Source organism: Chiloscyllium plagiosum, chromosome 35 (assembly GCF_004010195.1).
Source record: "Chiloscyllium plagiosum isolate BGI_BamShark_2017 chromosome 35, ASM401019v2, whole genome shotgun sequence".
Lineage (NCBI taxonomy): Eukaryota > Metazoa > Chordata > Chondrichthyes > Orectolobiformes > Hemiscylliidae > Chiloscyllium > Chiloscyllium plagiosum.
In genome coordinates, this window is record NC_057744.1 from 42138939 (window position 1) to 42155289 (window position 16351).

Sequence of the window (16351 nt, forward strand, 5' to 3'; positions counted from 1 at the left end):
CACTTACCCATTGTACTCTATGCTACTTTCTCCCCACCCCCACCCTCCTCTAGCTTATCTCTCCACTCTTCAGGCTCTCTGCCTTTATTCCTGATGAAGGGCTTTTTCACGAAACGTTGATTTCAAAGCTCCTTAGATGCTGCCTGAACTGCTGTGCTCTTCCAGCACCACTGATCCAGAATCTGGTTTCCAGCATCTGCAGTCATTGTTTTTACATCATTTTCATGGCACTTGTCCTCCTCATTGTTCTCTGTACTTCACCAATCTTGCTTGCTTCCCCACTCCTCTGTGGTATATAGGGAATTTAGCAGTGTTAATGAGCGTGCTGTACTTTGGAAAATAGTAATAGTCTCATTCCAATAGCTGTGGACCATTATTGGTCATTTTCACCCTCTAGTTGGTATTCTAATATCTCTGTGCTTTCTTGATTACATGTATGCTGTGTTGAAAATATTCAAGCAAGTAAACAGGTTGGCGAATTAGATACCCCTAACAGCTGAATGCAGATTGCATCAATCTGCTTTGGCTGTGGGATACTTGCTATAGTCATCCTACCTGTTTAACATCTTATCTGTAAACTAGTGACAGGATATCTCACCCTATCTATGTATTCCCCTACAGAAACAGATCATAAATTCCTCAGGTATGCAGCATTGCCGAGAGAAATCGTTTGCACTGAAAATCTTACTCCATGGAAGAAACTCCTACCCTGTGGTTCAAAGGTAAAATACACAAGTGACAAACCATTAATGGAACTAGAAATAGAAATTAATGATGCCTTCTGTCTTTACTGCAGTTTGTACAAATGATGAACACTAGCAAAGGTTAGAAATAAGTCAAATGAAGAATAACTAATGGGTATAATTATGTAGTGATAAAAGTAATAAAAGGAATTTACTGTACAAAATAAAAAGCCCTAAAATTGTTTGTATAAAGTTTGGTAAAGACCAGGAGATAATACATAAATGATGACCATGCATCTTGCCTGAACTGTGGTAGAGTGGTTAGCAGAGGGAGGATGAAGGAAGGGGTTGCCAGGCCTAAATTGAAACATCTTGTGTTTGACTTGCTGTCATGACATTGGGGAGCATAGTGTTTTATGGAGAGGATTGGATCAAGGTTGAATGAATATAAGAGTTTAGAGGTGGGCAAAGGGCAATGACCATCTTAAAAGTTTGTCAGGAGATTGAGGATTTGTGGAACTGATATTATTTTAATAAATGTGAAGTTCAGAAAAAGTCGTCCACAGTTTCACTTTATTTGGAACTCCATCCCCTTTATTACACAGAGATATTACGTGTTAAATAATTGGATCATAGTTTAATTTGATAGTGGGAATAGCAGAAGTTGTGATATCTGCTGTGTGACTGGTGTACACTAAATGGAAAGTGTGATGTCTGTTATGTCACACGTGTGCTATGATATCTGACTCACAAAATTGTGTTAGATGTTAAGTTTTTACACACTAACCTTTATTAGTTAAAGTTTCCACTTCTGTTCTCTGTAATGCCGACTCTTGGTCAAGAAATGTTTTGTGTTATAGGCGGGATTGGCAGTACTGCTGAAAGCTGAACGTTTGTTTCACACCAACTACCATTCGCAATCTGTCCATGTCAGACCTATTTGCAGGGTGAGTATTGAACACTGGATTACATAATACAACTTGGAGCTGCTTTTACCAGACTGGCTGGGGTCTTGTGTGTGATATGCGTACGCACAGTTCTTTCACAAACATCCCAATTTTCCATGTTGTTAATATTACTGGATTCCAAACTGCCCTATTCTTGAAGAAATATGTATCATATTGGGGAAATGTTACAAAGCACAGAGCCTTATAGATTTTACGGCACAGGAAATGACAGAGTCCATTGTACATCTGCTAGATGACCACTTCTGTCTGTTACTTCACTAAAAATCTGGATCATATCCATGAAACAAGATTCATCCGTTGTAAGTTAATGCTTCCTCAGGCATGTCCTTCGGCCCACACTGGGCCATGCCGACCAAAATGTCTGTCCACACTGACCCCATTTCCCTGCACTTGGCCCATATCCTTTTAATCCTTTCCTATCCATGTGGTTGTCCATATTCTTTTAAAATGTTGCTAATATACCTGTGTCAACCATCCCCTGAGCAGCTCATTCCATACGAGTACCCATTCTCTGTAAAAACGTTGGTCCTCAGGTTCTCTTTTATTCTCTTCCCCTCCAACATTAAACTGATGCTCTCTAGTCCTCAATTCCGCGACCCTGGGTGCATTCACCCTATCCGTGCCTCTCATAATCTTATACACCTCTATAAGGACCCGCTCAGTCTCCTACGCTCTAAAGAAAAAACCTCTCCCTATAATTCAGATCCTTTTTTCTGCAATAATATCAGAATTGTGTGTGGAAAGCTCTAGTCTGTCATTTTTAAATATACACATATGAAGCAATAAATGCAAAGAATCATCCCTGTTTAATATTCCATACCGTCAACAGAAGAAAGGACTACAATTGTCTGTTGTTTGGCTACTAATTTATGAAATGTAATTTGAGGGTATCTGTTCAGCTCTTTGTGATGTTTATAAATTGGCCCACCTTATATTTTTGCATTTTTACTATGAAGAATATGTATTTTTTTGCTGTCTGTCCAGAATGAACTGTGTACCAGTACCTCCTGGGAGCTGACCCAGAGCCTGTCTGTCGTCTTTGACCTCTATGCCTCTGGCTCTGGGAAACGAGGTATGTAAATTAGACATGAAATGAAACTAAACTTTGCTGGGCTGAGACAGTACATACCTCTCTGAGGGTAAAGGGCAGCTTTATGTATTGCCCTTGGGCTTTTTATTAAGGGGTTAAAATGGGTAAAAACCAGCACCAACATGGCACCTTTCTCAGAATTCCAGTCAATTAAGTACTTCTGGAATTTAGTCACTGTTTTGAGGGAGGACAAAGGTAATGACCACATCTTTATTTTGTTCTGATGTTGATGGCAGACACTGGGAAGAAGTTATAAACTCTCGTTTTCTTTGCCTAGTTCCATGAAAACTTTTCAGTTCACTTAATAGGACAGCTGGGATCTTGGGTTAATGTTTCATCTAAATGATACGCAAAATCCCCTCAGTACTGAAATGTTAAGCTTTATTTGTTGAATCGTGTCTTGAGTGGAGTTTGAACCCACAGCATTCTGACTCGAGATGGGGTGGGTTAGGGTACCACCAGCTGAGCCAAGTCCAATATTTTAGGTTGTATAGTAGGGCTAATAATATTTCTACACGTTACAGAGCAGTGGTGGGAAAACTATTGGAGAAAATGGTAAAGCAGATAATTAATCTCCACTTGGAGATGCAAAGTTTGACCAGGGATAGTCAGCTTGGCTTTGCCAGAGGAAAATCATGCCTAACTAACTTGCATTTTTGAGGAGGTGGTCAGATGTGTTGAGGAACTTAGTGCAGTTGATGTAGTTTATATTGATTTCAGCAAAACCTTTGAAAAGGTTTCACATGGGAGACAGTTTAAAAAAAGGTAAAAACACATGGGATCCAGAGTAACTTGGCAAGTTGGATCCAAACTTGATTTAGTGGCAGCGGAAAGAGGGTCGTGGTAGAAGGCTGTCTGTGAGAGTGGAGCCTGGTCTTCCTTATTGTTTGTGATATATAATTTATGTAGAATAAACTGATGCAGTGGTGTTGGTGCGGGGGCTCTGCGGGATGGGGATGTATGTTTGCAGATGATATGAAGATTAGCTAGATGATTCAGAATGAGGAAGAAGATCTTCAGTTACAGGAGGATATAGACAGATTGATCAGATGGACAGATCAATGGCAGATGGAGTTTAACCCTGAAAAGTGAGGTTATGCACTTTTTAAGGCAGGGAGGGGACTATGCCCAAAACGTTGACTCTCCTGCTCCTTGATGCTGCCTTGATCATCTGTGCTTTTCCAGCAGCATGCTTTTTGACTCTGACTCTCCAGCTTCTGTAGTCCTCACTTTCTCCTAGAGTGTACTCAACGAATAGCAAGATGGTACGAAGCTCAGAGGAACAGAGATCTTGGAGTGCTCCTCCATAGATCCCCTGAAGGCAGCAGGACAGGTTAATGTGCAAAGATTTGACTTCCACAGCCTTCTGTGGCAAGACTTCCACTGATTCACCATCCACTCGCCAAAACATTCCTCCTCGGTTCTAAAGGTTTGTCCCTGCACTCTGAAGCTGTGTCCTGATGCCTCCTCCTAGTGGAAACATCATCCTCTCCATGTCCATACTATCCAGGCTTCTCAGTATTTATATAAGTTTCAATGCGATCCCCTCTCATTCTTCTAAACGCTACCAAGTACAGACCCAGAGTTCTCAACTGCTCCTCATATGATAAGCCTTTCATCTCTGGGATTGTAAGTCTCTTCTGGATGCTCTTCAAGGCCAGCACATTCCTTCCTCAGAAATAGGACCCAAAACTGGTGACAGTATTCTAAATGCAATCTGTGAAGCGATGAAGGAAGGCTGGAAAAGTTCAGGTTGTTTCCATTAGAACAGAGAAAGTTGAGGCGGAACCAGATAGCACCGTATAAGATTATGATGGGCATGATAGATTTCCCTTCCTTGAAGAATCAATAACAAGGGGCATAATTTCAAGATGAAAGGCAGGAGGTTTAGAGAGGATTTGAGAAATGTTTTCATCCAGAGATTGGTTAGAATCTAGAATCCATTCCATGGGAGAGTAGTTGAGGCGGGTAACCTCACTACCCTCAAAGTACAAACATAGCATTTGAAATGTCATAACATTCAAGGCCCTGGGCCAAGTGCTGGAAAATGGGATTATGTAGATAGGTCAGCACAGACTTGATAGACAAAGGAACTCTTCTGTGCTGTATGACTCTAGGATGTACTCCATGTACTCCAATACCCAAATTGAAATACTTAGCTGTTTGTCTGGTACCTTATCACATTTTCTGGCCAAAGACAGTGAATCTCCGTCAGATCAGGCAAATGACTTTAAATGTAAGAGATTCAGAGATCAGATACAGACACATGATGCAATGCTAATGCCACATGCAAGCACACACCAAAATAAGAGGATAAAGTAGATGAATGCATGACTAGAAAGATGGTACAGGAGGGAGCACTTTAGATTCCTGAGGCACTGTGACTGCCTCTAGGGAAGATGGCACCTGTGAAGCCAACAGGTTGCATCTGAACACAGCTAGGACGGAGTTATTTGTGGGGCATTTTGCAAGTGTCATTGGAAGGGCTTTTAACTAATTTGGTGGGACTGTGGAAACCAAGGAGAATAGAACATAGGGTGTTACAGCGCAGTACAGGCCCTTTCACCCTCAATGTTACACCGATCTGTGAAACCAATCTGAAGCCCATCTAACCTACAGTATTCCATTTTCATCCATATGTCTATCCGAATACCATTTAAATTTGGTGAGTCTACTACTGTTGCAGGTAGTGCGTTCCATGCCTTTACTATTCTCGTAGAAGAAAAACAACATCTGACATCTGTCATTTATCTATCACCCCTCAGTTTAAAGCTATGCCCCTCATGCTAACCATCACCATCCTAGGAAAAAGGCTCTCACTATCTACCCTATCTAACCCTCTGATCATCTTGTGTGCCTCAATTAAGTCACCTCTCAATCTTCTTTTCTCTAACAAAAACAGACTTGACATCTGTCATTTATCTATCACCCCTCAGTTTAAAGCTATGCCCCTCATGCTAACCATCACCATCCTAGGAAAAAGGCTCTCACTATCCACCCTATCTAACCCTCTGATCATCTTGTGTGCCTCAATTAAGTCACCTCTCAATCATCTTTTCTCTAACAAAAACAGACTCAGGTCCCTCAGCCTTTTCTTATAATACCTTCCCTCCATACCAGGTAAAACCTAGTAAATCTCATCTGGACCGTTTCCAGAGCTTCCACATCCTTCCTATAATACGGTGACCAGAACTGTACGCAATACTCCGTGTGACTGCACCAGAGTTTTGTACAGCTGCAGCATGACCTCATGGCTCCAAAACACAATCCCTCTACCAATAAAAGCTAACACACCGTATGCCTTCTTAACACCCCTACCAACCTAGGTGGCAGCTTTCAGGGATCTGTATACCTGGACGCTGAGATCTCTCTGTTCATCTATACGACCAAGAATCTTACCATTACTCCTTATTCTTGTTGCTCTTTCATCTCATTTTTCTGCATTAAACTCCATTTTCCAACTCTCAGCCCAGCTCTGCAGCTTATCCAAGTCTCTCTGTAACCTGCAGCATCCTTCGGCTCTATCCACAACTCAACTGACCTTAGTGTCATCTGCAGATTTACTAAGCCATCCTTCTACATCCTCATCCAGATCATTTATAAAAATGACAAACAGCAGTGGACCCTAAACAGATCCTTGTGGTACACCACTAGTAACTGAACTCCAGGATGAACATTTTCTACTTTTTGTCATTTACATAAATGATTTGGATGTGAGCATAAGAGGTATAGTTAGTAAGTTTGCAGATGACACCAAAATTGGAGGTGTAGTAGACAGCGAAGAAGGTTACCTCAGATTACAGCAGGATCTTGATCAGATGGGCCAATGGGCTGAGAAGTGGCAGGTGGAGTTTAATTCAGATAAATGCGAGGTGCTGCATTTTGGGAAAGCAAATCTTAGAAAATTATACACTTAATGGTAAGGTCCTCGGGAGTGTTGCTGAACCAAGAAACCTTGGAGTGCAGGTTCATGTCTCCTTGGAAGTGGAGTCGCAGGTAGATAGGATAGTAAAGAAGGCGTTTGGTATGCTTTCCTTTATTGGTCAGAGTATTGAGTACAGGAGTTGAGACGTTATGTTGTGCCTGTACAGGACAGTGGTTAGGCCACTGTTGGAATATTGCGTGCAATTCTGGTCTCCTATCGGGAAAATGTTGTGAAACTTGAAAGGGTTCAGAAAAGATTTACAAGGATGTTTCCAGAGTTGGAGGATTTGAGCTACAGGGAGAGACTGAATAGGCTGGGGCTGTTTCCCCTGGAGTGTCGGAGGCTGAGGGGTGACCTTATATAGGTTTACAAAATCATGAGGGGCATGGATAGGGTAAATAGACAAAGTCTTCTCCCTGGGGTCGGGGAGTCCAGAACTAGAGGGTATAGGTTTAGGGTGAGAGGGGAAAGATATAAAACAGACGTAAGGGGCAACTTTTTCACACAGAGGGTGGTACGTGTATGGAATGAGCTGCCAGAGGAAGTGACGGAGGCTGGTACAATTGCAACATTTAAGAGGCATTTGGATGGGTATATGAATAGGAAGGGTTTGGAGGGATATGGACCGGGTGCTGGCAGGTGGGACTAGATTGAGTTGAGATATCTGGTCGGCATGGACGGGTTGGACCGAAACATCTGTTTCCATGCTGTACATCTCTATGACTCTAAATCACCCTCAATCCCATGTCTCCATATTTTGTGCAATAGCCTAGCATGGATAACCTTATCAAATGCTTTACTGAACTCCATATACACCAATCAACTGCTTTACCCTCATCGACCTGTCTGGTCATCTTCTCAAAGAACTCCAATAAGGTTTGTGAGGCATGACCTACCCTTCACAAAACCATGTTGACTATCCCTAATCAAATTATTCTGTTCTAGTTGATTATAAATCCTATCTCTTGTAACCTTTTCCAACACTTTATTCACAACTGAAGTAAGTTCTATAATGACCAGGGTTGTCTCTACTCCTTGCTTGAACAAGGGAACAACATTTGCTATCCTCCAGTCTTCTGGCACTATTCCTGTAGACAATGACAACATAGAGATCAAAGCCAAAGGCTTGGCAATCTCCTCCCTGGCTTCCCAGAGAATCCTAGGATAAATCGCATCAGGCCCAGAGGATTTATCTATTATCACACTTTCCAGAATTGCTAGCACCTCATCCTTGTGAACTTCAATCCCATCTAGTCTCGTAGCCTGTATCTCGTATTCTCCTCGACAACATTGTCTTTTTCCAGTGTGAATGCTGACGAAAAATATTCATGTGGCGCCTCCCCTATCTCATCTGACTCTACACACAACTTCCCACTACTATCCTTGATTGGCCCTCACCTTACTCTAGTCATTGTTTTATTCCTGATATACCTATAGAAAGCCTTAGGGTTTTCCTTGATCCTATCTGCCAATGACTTCTCATGTCCTCTCCTGGCTCGTCTTCGCTCTCGCTTTAGGTCTTTCTTGGCCAACGTGTAACTTTCAGTCGCCCTAACATAAGCCTTCTTCTTTCTCTTGATAAGAGCTTCAACTTCTTTAGTAAACCATGGCTCCATTGCTTGACAACTTCCTGCCTGACAACAGTAGCTGTTCCTTGAATAAGCTCCACATCTCAATTGTGCCCTTCCTCTGCAATTTCATCCCCCATCTTATGCATCCTAAATCTTGCCTTATCGCATCATAATTGCCTTTCCCCCAGCTATAACTCTTGCCCTGCGGTATATACCTATCCTTTTCCATCGCTCAAGTAAACATAAGCGAATTGTGGTCGCTACCACCAAAGTGCTCACCTACCTCCAAATCTAACACCTGGCCAGGAATAGTAGAGGAGAATGCCAGGACTTGCAAAATACTGAAGGTACAGCTGGCACTAGCACAGAGAATAGTAGGTTAGATGAAGTTGGAGTAGTGGGCGAACAAAGGAAGTTCAAAATATGCATGAATGTAAATGTATGAACTATAGTAAACATAGTCAGGGAGTTGAAGATAGAAATTGCAAAGTGGAATTGTTATGTTGTGGCTGTGGCTGTGACAGAGACCTGGCTCAAGAAAGAGCAAGATTGAATATAAAATATTCCTAGCTATACTTTGTTCAGGAAAGGTAGGCAAGGCAAGAAAGCAGGAGGGGTGGCAATAGTGGTTAAATTGTATGTTGTAATGCAGGTGAAGGAAGATATCTTAGAGGATTCAAGGACTGGGTGAATTTGGCGAGAGTTACTCTATAAAAGAGTGAGATTACATTGGTTAGTGTAGTCTACAGACCTAGATTAGAGTGGTGCTGGAAAAGCACAGCAGGTCAGGCAGCATCCGAGGAGCAGGAAAATCAACATTTTGGGCAAAAGCCCTTCATCAGGAATAGAGACAGGGATCCTGCAGAGTGGAGAGATAAATGAGAGGGGGGTGGGGAGGTGGGGAGAAAGTCCCTCCTCTCTGACCTATCACCTTCATCCCCATCCCCATTCACCTATTGTACTCTATGCTACTTTCTCCCCACCCCCCTCTCATTTATCTCTCCACTCTGCAGACTCCCTGCCTCTATTCCTGATGAAGGTCTTTTGCCCAAAATGTTGATTTTCCTGCTCCTCGGATGCTGCCTGACCTGCTGTGCTTTTCCAGCACCACTCTAATCTAGAGTCTGGTTTCCAGCATCTGTAGTCCTTGTTTTTACCTTCTACGTGGTCTACAGACCACCAACTCATGGAAAGGATGTACAGGAACAGATCTGCAAGGGGTTTAGAGATATGCTAACAATGTAGAGTTGTTATAATGGGGGACCTCAATTACCCAGATGTAGACTGGGACACTGGTAATGTAACCATGAAGTGTCCCTGGATTGTGTAGTTTCCTACAGCAGCATGTGTCCAGTCCAACAAAGCATTGTTGGAACTGGTCCTTGGAAATGAGGTGGGTCAAGTGGATCAAAAGTCAGGGGGCAGCATTTTAGGAGATAGAGATCATTGTGTCATTACGTTCAGGATGGTGCTAGAGAATGATATGGAACAATCCAGAGTAAGAAGGATAAACTGGTGGAGAACTGACTTTAATGGGGCAAGAACAGAGTTGAGCAGGATTGACTGGAATAAGAGATTGGTGGGAAAAGCTGTAGCTGAATCATGGGGCACCTTCAAAGAGCAGTTGATTCAGGTACAGTGAGGGTATATTCCTTCTAATGGAAAAGGTAGGACAAGTAAATCCAGAGTTAATTGGATGGCAGAGAAGGTAGAAATTAACATTAGAAAGAAAAAGTATGTTAATGATAGGTGTTAGGCAGAAAATACAATTGAAAATCAACAGGGATATCAATGGTCTGGGCGGGGTGGGTAGTGAAAAGACAGATAAGAGACACAAAGAGGAACTATGAGAAAAGATTAGCTGATAATGTAAAGGCAAATCCCAAAGTCTTCTGTAGGCATATAAATAGTAAGTGGTTTAAGGAGAGGTGGTGTCAATGGGAGACTAAAAAGGGACCTACAAATAGGAGGTGAGGTGTTTGAAATCTACCCAGGTCATGGTAAGAGTAGGAAACTGTCACTACATGAGTTCAAAATTAACAAGGAAGAAATCTTTGATTGTCAGCACTTAAATTTGAAAGGTACCAAAACAGGATGAAATGCATCCAAAGAATTTTAAGGAAACAAAGGTAGAAATTATGGGGTCTCTAGCCATATTCTTTCAGTCTTCTCTAGACTCCAAGGAAGTACCAGAAAACTGGAGGATTGGAAACATTCCAGCCTTGTTGAAGAAAGACTACAGATGTCTCTAACATGAAAAGAATTGTGAACTACGAGGAGGACCATGCGGAACTCCAAAAGGACGTTGACAAGTTGGTGAAGTGGGCAGATAAGTAATCGATGAGGTTCAGTGCAGAGAAGTGAGATGATGCACCTTGGTCAGAAGAACATTAAAAGACAGCATAAAATATATTATAAAGGTGGTGCGGGAGCACAAGGACCTGATGTATATGTGTACAGATCTTTGGAAGTGGCAGGGCTGGTGGAAAAAGCAGTTAATAAAGCATACAGTATTCTCTGCTTTGTTACTAGAGGCATAGAGTGCAAGGAAGGTGATGGGTGAAGTTGTACAAGGTACTTGTTACACCTCAACAGGGGTATTGTGGATTGCCACATTAGAGGAAAGATGTGAATGTACTGGAGAGAATACAGAAGTAATTTGCAAGAATGGTTACAGGAATTAGAGATTTCAGTTATGAGGATAGATTGAAGAGGTTGGGCTGTTAGAAAGAGTAAGAGTATGCAATTCAGTCCTTTGAAGCTGCTCCGTTTCAGTATGATCACAGCTGATAATTCACCTCCGCATCCTCTTTCCACATTCTCCCCAAATCCTTTGATCCCTTTAGTTCTAAGAACTATATCTATATCTTGAGAGTCTTCAATGTTTTAACTTCAACAGTTTCCTGTAGTAGTGAATTCCACAGGCCCACCACTTTCTGGGTGAAGAAATTCCTCCTCTTTGGGACTTAAAAGGCCTATCTATTATCCTTAGACTGTGACTCTGGTTCTGCATTCTCCGGTCATTGGAAATATCCTTCCTGCAAGTACCCTATCTAATCCTGTTTGAATTTTATAAGCTTCTGGGAGATTCCTCCTCAATCTTCCGAACATGTTTTAAAATTGATTTGTTGGGTGTGGGTGTTGCTGGTTGGACCCAGTCCCAGTCTTGAGAAGGTGGTAGTGTGCCGCCATGTTGAACCACTACAATCTGTGTGCTGTAGGTAGACCCACAATGCGCTTATGGAGGAAATCCCAGGGTTTTGACGCCATGACAGTGAAGGAATAGTGATATATTTCCAAGTCAGGATGGTGAGTGGCCTGGTGGAGAGCTTGCAGGTGGTAGTATTCCCACCACTTCAATGAATATATTCCTAACTGATCAAGCCTCTCCCCACATACCAGTGTGGCTATCCCGGAATCAGTCTGGTAATCTTTCTTTGCACTCCCTCAATGGCCAGAATGTCCTTTCTCAGATCAGGGGATAAAACTGCACATAATGTGCAGTTCTCCTTGGAGAGAAGAAGGCTGATAGGAGATTTGATGGAGGTTTTCAAAATCTTGAGCAGGTGGATGGAGTAGAGGGGGAAGAGGCATATATCCAAAGTGATGTGCAAACAAAGCAAGGGTGATGTGAAAATAATTTCAAATGGCCTGCAGCTGCACCATTTTAGTTCTATGGTTCTGTAAAAGGACACTTTGTTAAACAACAGAAGTTATACTTAGTAGAAGGCAATCACTCTTGTAGCTTTAGTGGTCTTGCTTCTCAGTGACTTGGAGCAGCTACAGGTGATTTGAAGTTTCTCATAGAAGCAGGCCCTTCAGCACACCATCTCTATGCCTTCCAATAAACACCAAACAATGCTCATCCCATTTACCTGCACTTGGTTCATTGCCTGGCATTTTAAATGCTCGTGCAGATGCTTCTTAAATGTTGCAAGTGTACATGGCTCCACCACCCTTTCAGGCGCATGTTCCATATTTCTACCATCTTCTGGGTGAAAGAAGTTTTCCTCAGATCTCCTCTAAACCACTTACCCCTTACCTTAAACTTGTGATCTTGGACACATCTGTTATCGGGAAAAGGTTCTTCCTATCTACTGTCTATACCTTCCATAATTTTGGATACCTCAATTATATCCTCCCTCAGCTTCCTCTGCGCCAGGGAAAAGAAAGCCAGTCTGTCCACATAACAGACTTTTCATCTCGGGGAATATCCTGGTGAATCTCCTTTGCACCATCTTTAGTGCAATTACATCCTTCAGATAATGTGGCAACCACAACTGCACATAGCATTTCAAATGTAGCTTAACCAATGTTTTAAAAAGTTGTAAGAAGATTTCCTTGCTCCTGTATTCCTAGTCCCTTAATGAAGGCAATCATCCCATATGCTGCCTTAATCATCCTGCTTACTTGTGCTGACACCTTCAGGGATCTATGGATTTGTACACCAAGATTTCTTTATTCCTCAGTGCTCTATAGAGTCTTACATTTTAGGAGGTCTAATAATGAATGAATTGTATCACCTCACAATTATCAGGATTAAATTCCATTTGTCATTGTTCTGTCCAGTTTATCAATATCAGACTGTAACCTGAGACCATCCGCCTCATTATCAACAGCACCCTAATTTTTGTGTCATTCTGTTGATTTTTGCCCCTTTTGTTATTGTCTTCCAATCTGCACAACAGTTCTCTCCCCTCTCTTTTTAACTCCCTGCAGACTGAGGTCTGTTGTGTTCTGATGTTGCATTCATACTTTGATCTTCTTATTCTGTTTGCTAATGATCATGGACCTTGGTTGCAATCTGAACAGGATACCCTCAGCACCCAAACAACCCACCGTTCATTTCGTTCTTGTATAACCATTTGTTAGTTGTGATAATTGGTATTCTTGTTCAGTTGGAACTCCATAGTCCATTGATCTATATGTTTCAAAACATATCCTTTGATCATAACTGGTACCAAATTTGGACATGGGTCCTTACTTCCCTTAAGTTATTTACACCATCAATTCCTGTTACAGTGTGAACTCTATTTAACACAGGCCATGGGAATTACATGTCTAGAATACACGTATTCATCTCCAGGAGCTCAAGCAAAATACACAAAAATAATTGAAAATCTGAAGGTACAGTAAATAGGAAAGATATATATTTCCAATAGAAATATAAGTTAAACTGAGTAGGAGCAGTGCAGTTCTCAATCCTTAATACACATATGAGCACAGAAAGAACTAGGGGTGCTGATCATCAGAAACAAAATAAATCACTAGAGAAACTGGTTTAGTTCTGAAGAAAAGAATTACTGGACTCAAATGCTGTTTTCTCTCCACAGATGCTGCCAGACATGCTGAGTTTCTCTAGCAATTTCTGGTTTAGTGTCATGAATAAACAGAGACTGTTTGTTTCTAAATATTGCTAGGCCACGTGTCATTTACTTTGCTGTATTGTTGGTATCTTATAGACTGGTCACTGTTCAAGATGTTTTCACGGACCTTGACGGAGGTGTGCCCTTTAGCATCACAAAGTACAGTTTATGTGGACGTCACAGACAGTGATAAGGTACAGAACAGATTCTGATCCATATTTGAATTTTCTCAAGGTCTACCCAAGTGGATATATCAAGGAGTTTGGTTCTTTGTTGGTGGTAGGGGTGGTGATGGATTTGGATCCCTGGTAATGGTGATTGGGTTGGGAGGAGTGGGGGGAAGTTGGTTCAAGTGCAGTGGCAGAAAAGGGGATAGCTCTTTGGCAGTGGCAATAGCGGGGTTGGTTCACACTTGAGATTAGACAGCATTTACAGTCTGAAAAGTGGGGTGGGTGTCACTAGTGGTCACACATAATGTTGTCGATTTCCAGTAGAGATCATCTTAAGGTACAGAACAGATTCTGATCCATGTTTGAACCTTTTCAAGGTCTACCCAAGTAGACTTATTGAGGTGTTGGTTCCCTGGCAGTGGCAGTAGTGGTGGTGGGGATGAATTAAAATTAGAATTAGAATTCCTACAGTATGGAAACAGGCCCTTTAGCCCAACAAGTCCACACTGACCCTCTGAAGAGTAACCCACCCAGACCCCTTCCCTACATTTGCCCCTGACTAATGCACCTAACCCACATATCCCTGAACACTATGGGCAATTTAGCATGGCCAGTTCACCTGGCCTGCACATCTTTTGGACTGTGGAAGGAAATCCACACAGACACAAGGAGAATATGCAAACTCCACACAGACAGTCGCCCAAGGCTGGAATCAAACCAGGGTCCCTGGCACTGAGGCAGCAGTGCTAACCACAAAGCCACTGTGCTGTCCGGTTCTCTAGCGATGGTGAGTGGGTTGATGGGGAGTTGGTTGTGTGGTGGTACAGTGTTGGTCCTATAGCTGTAGTGGTAAGAGTGACTTTGTGGCAGTGAGAGAGGTTGGTTCTCTAGCGATGGTAGTTGGGTTGGTGGGGGAGTTGGTTCTCTGGTGGAGGTGGGAGTGTTCGTGCAAATCAGGAACTGATGTTAACAACCATTCTGAGCTAAAGTCAGTTCAGTGGCTTTTATGGCTGATTTCAGCCAAATGATTCCCTGAACAAGTTGGGCCATGTGTATCTCCAGGGCAGTATGTTTGGGGGATGTAGGAGATAATTTAAGAGGTGGAACAGTAAACCAGAGAGTGGAATGATGTCTTGTACCGGTAAGTTTAAAAACATCATTGGTTGCAGATAAGTAGCGGGTCCTGATTTGGTCCTTTTGCTGCACGTAGTTGTTGAATTTTCATAGGATCGTAGAATCCCAACAGTGTGGAAACAGGCCATTCAGTCCACGCTGACCCTCTGAGCATCCCACACTGATCCATCTCCTACCTCTCCCTGTAACTCAGCATTTCCCAATGGCTAACCCACCTAGCCTGCACATCTTTGGACTGTGGGAGGAAACCGGAGCAATCGGAGGAAACATCCACACAAATGTGGGGTGAATGTGCAAACTCCACACGACCTGAGGGTGGATTCAAACCCAGGTCCCTGTTGCTGGTCCTGCTAACCACTGAGCTGCCGTGTCACCCTAAAATGAGCAATGGATTTAGGATCATCATTACATTCTTAATTCCAGATTTTTATTGAATTCACATGCCACAATTAAAAATCTGTGTCTCCAGAATATTACCTGGTACCAACATACCACTATGTCATTCCCTCTCCCTATGGGGTGAAGATATGGAATAGTGTTTTATTTGCGTAGTTTTTCCGTGAAAACATGACTGAAATAAATGTTGCTCTCAACGTTCTAGGTTAATGACACGCATGAGCTGACGCCACCAGCACCCTCTGTGCTTAACACAACAGTGCATGGGAAATGGAGATCCTATGCTGTGTACAACCTGCTAAATCCTCATCTTTACAGCACATCATCACACTCCTTAAACATAGCATTAAAATGGAAATTGTCCAAGCAGTTTGGTAAGTACTTTGGTATGTTGCTACCAGTTAGTGCCAGAACATCAGATGGACTCTGCACATACTGGAATGGAGTCTACAGTAGACTGAACGCCTACATAGAGAGTCTACAGAGAATCTTAGCAAATTTCAAGCCTCTTCTGCTTTTTGTCTGGAAGCATTTCCTAATTTCACTTCTGAAAGCCTTGGTTCTCATTTTAGATTATTTGCTGCCGCCATCATAGAATCACACAGTACACGACAAACCCTTTGGCCAATTGAGTCCACACTGACTAAACTACTCTAAATCTACACTAGTCCCACTTTCTAGCACTTGGCTTAGTGTCTTGAATATTATGACATTTCAAGAGCCCATCTTCACACTGTTTAAAAGGTTTTAGTGCCTCAACTACCCACCTAGGCGGTGCGTTCCAGACCTCCTCCACCCTCTGGGTGAAAATATGTTTCCTCAGACCCCCTTTAAACCTTCTGCCTTTCACCATAAACCGATGCCTGCTTGTTATTGATCCTTCAGCCAAGGATCTTCAATTGCTTTCTATCCATCTTGTCTATGCTTCTCATAATCTTACCCCATTCCCAATTTCAAATTAGCAGAAATAATTTTTCCCAATCTGTTGTTAGCTGTCCAGCTAGAAGGCAAGACTACTGATGCCTGCATAAAATCCATTCCAGTCTGT

The 16351-nt window shown here is 42.3% G+C and overlaps 1 protein-coding gene across 1 annotated transcript in view; it reads left to right on the forward strand.

Moving 5' to 3' along the window:
* Positions 1–16351, forward strand: part of pigt (phosphatidylinositol glycan anchor biosynthesis, class T) — a 38006-nt gene that overhangs the window by 10668 nt on the left and 10987 nt on the right. Inside the window, exons 4-8 of the mRNA XM_043676995.1 lie at positions 622–722; positions 1544–1630; positions 2636–2723; positions 13700–13797; positions 15509–15677. Coding sequence (XP_043532930.1) covers positions 622–722; positions 1544–1630; positions 2636–2723; positions 13700–13797; positions 15509–15677 — 543 coding nt within the window. The remainder of the gene's footprint in view (positions 1–621; positions 723–1543; positions 1631–2635; positions 2724–13699; positions 13798–15508; positions 15678–16351) is intronic.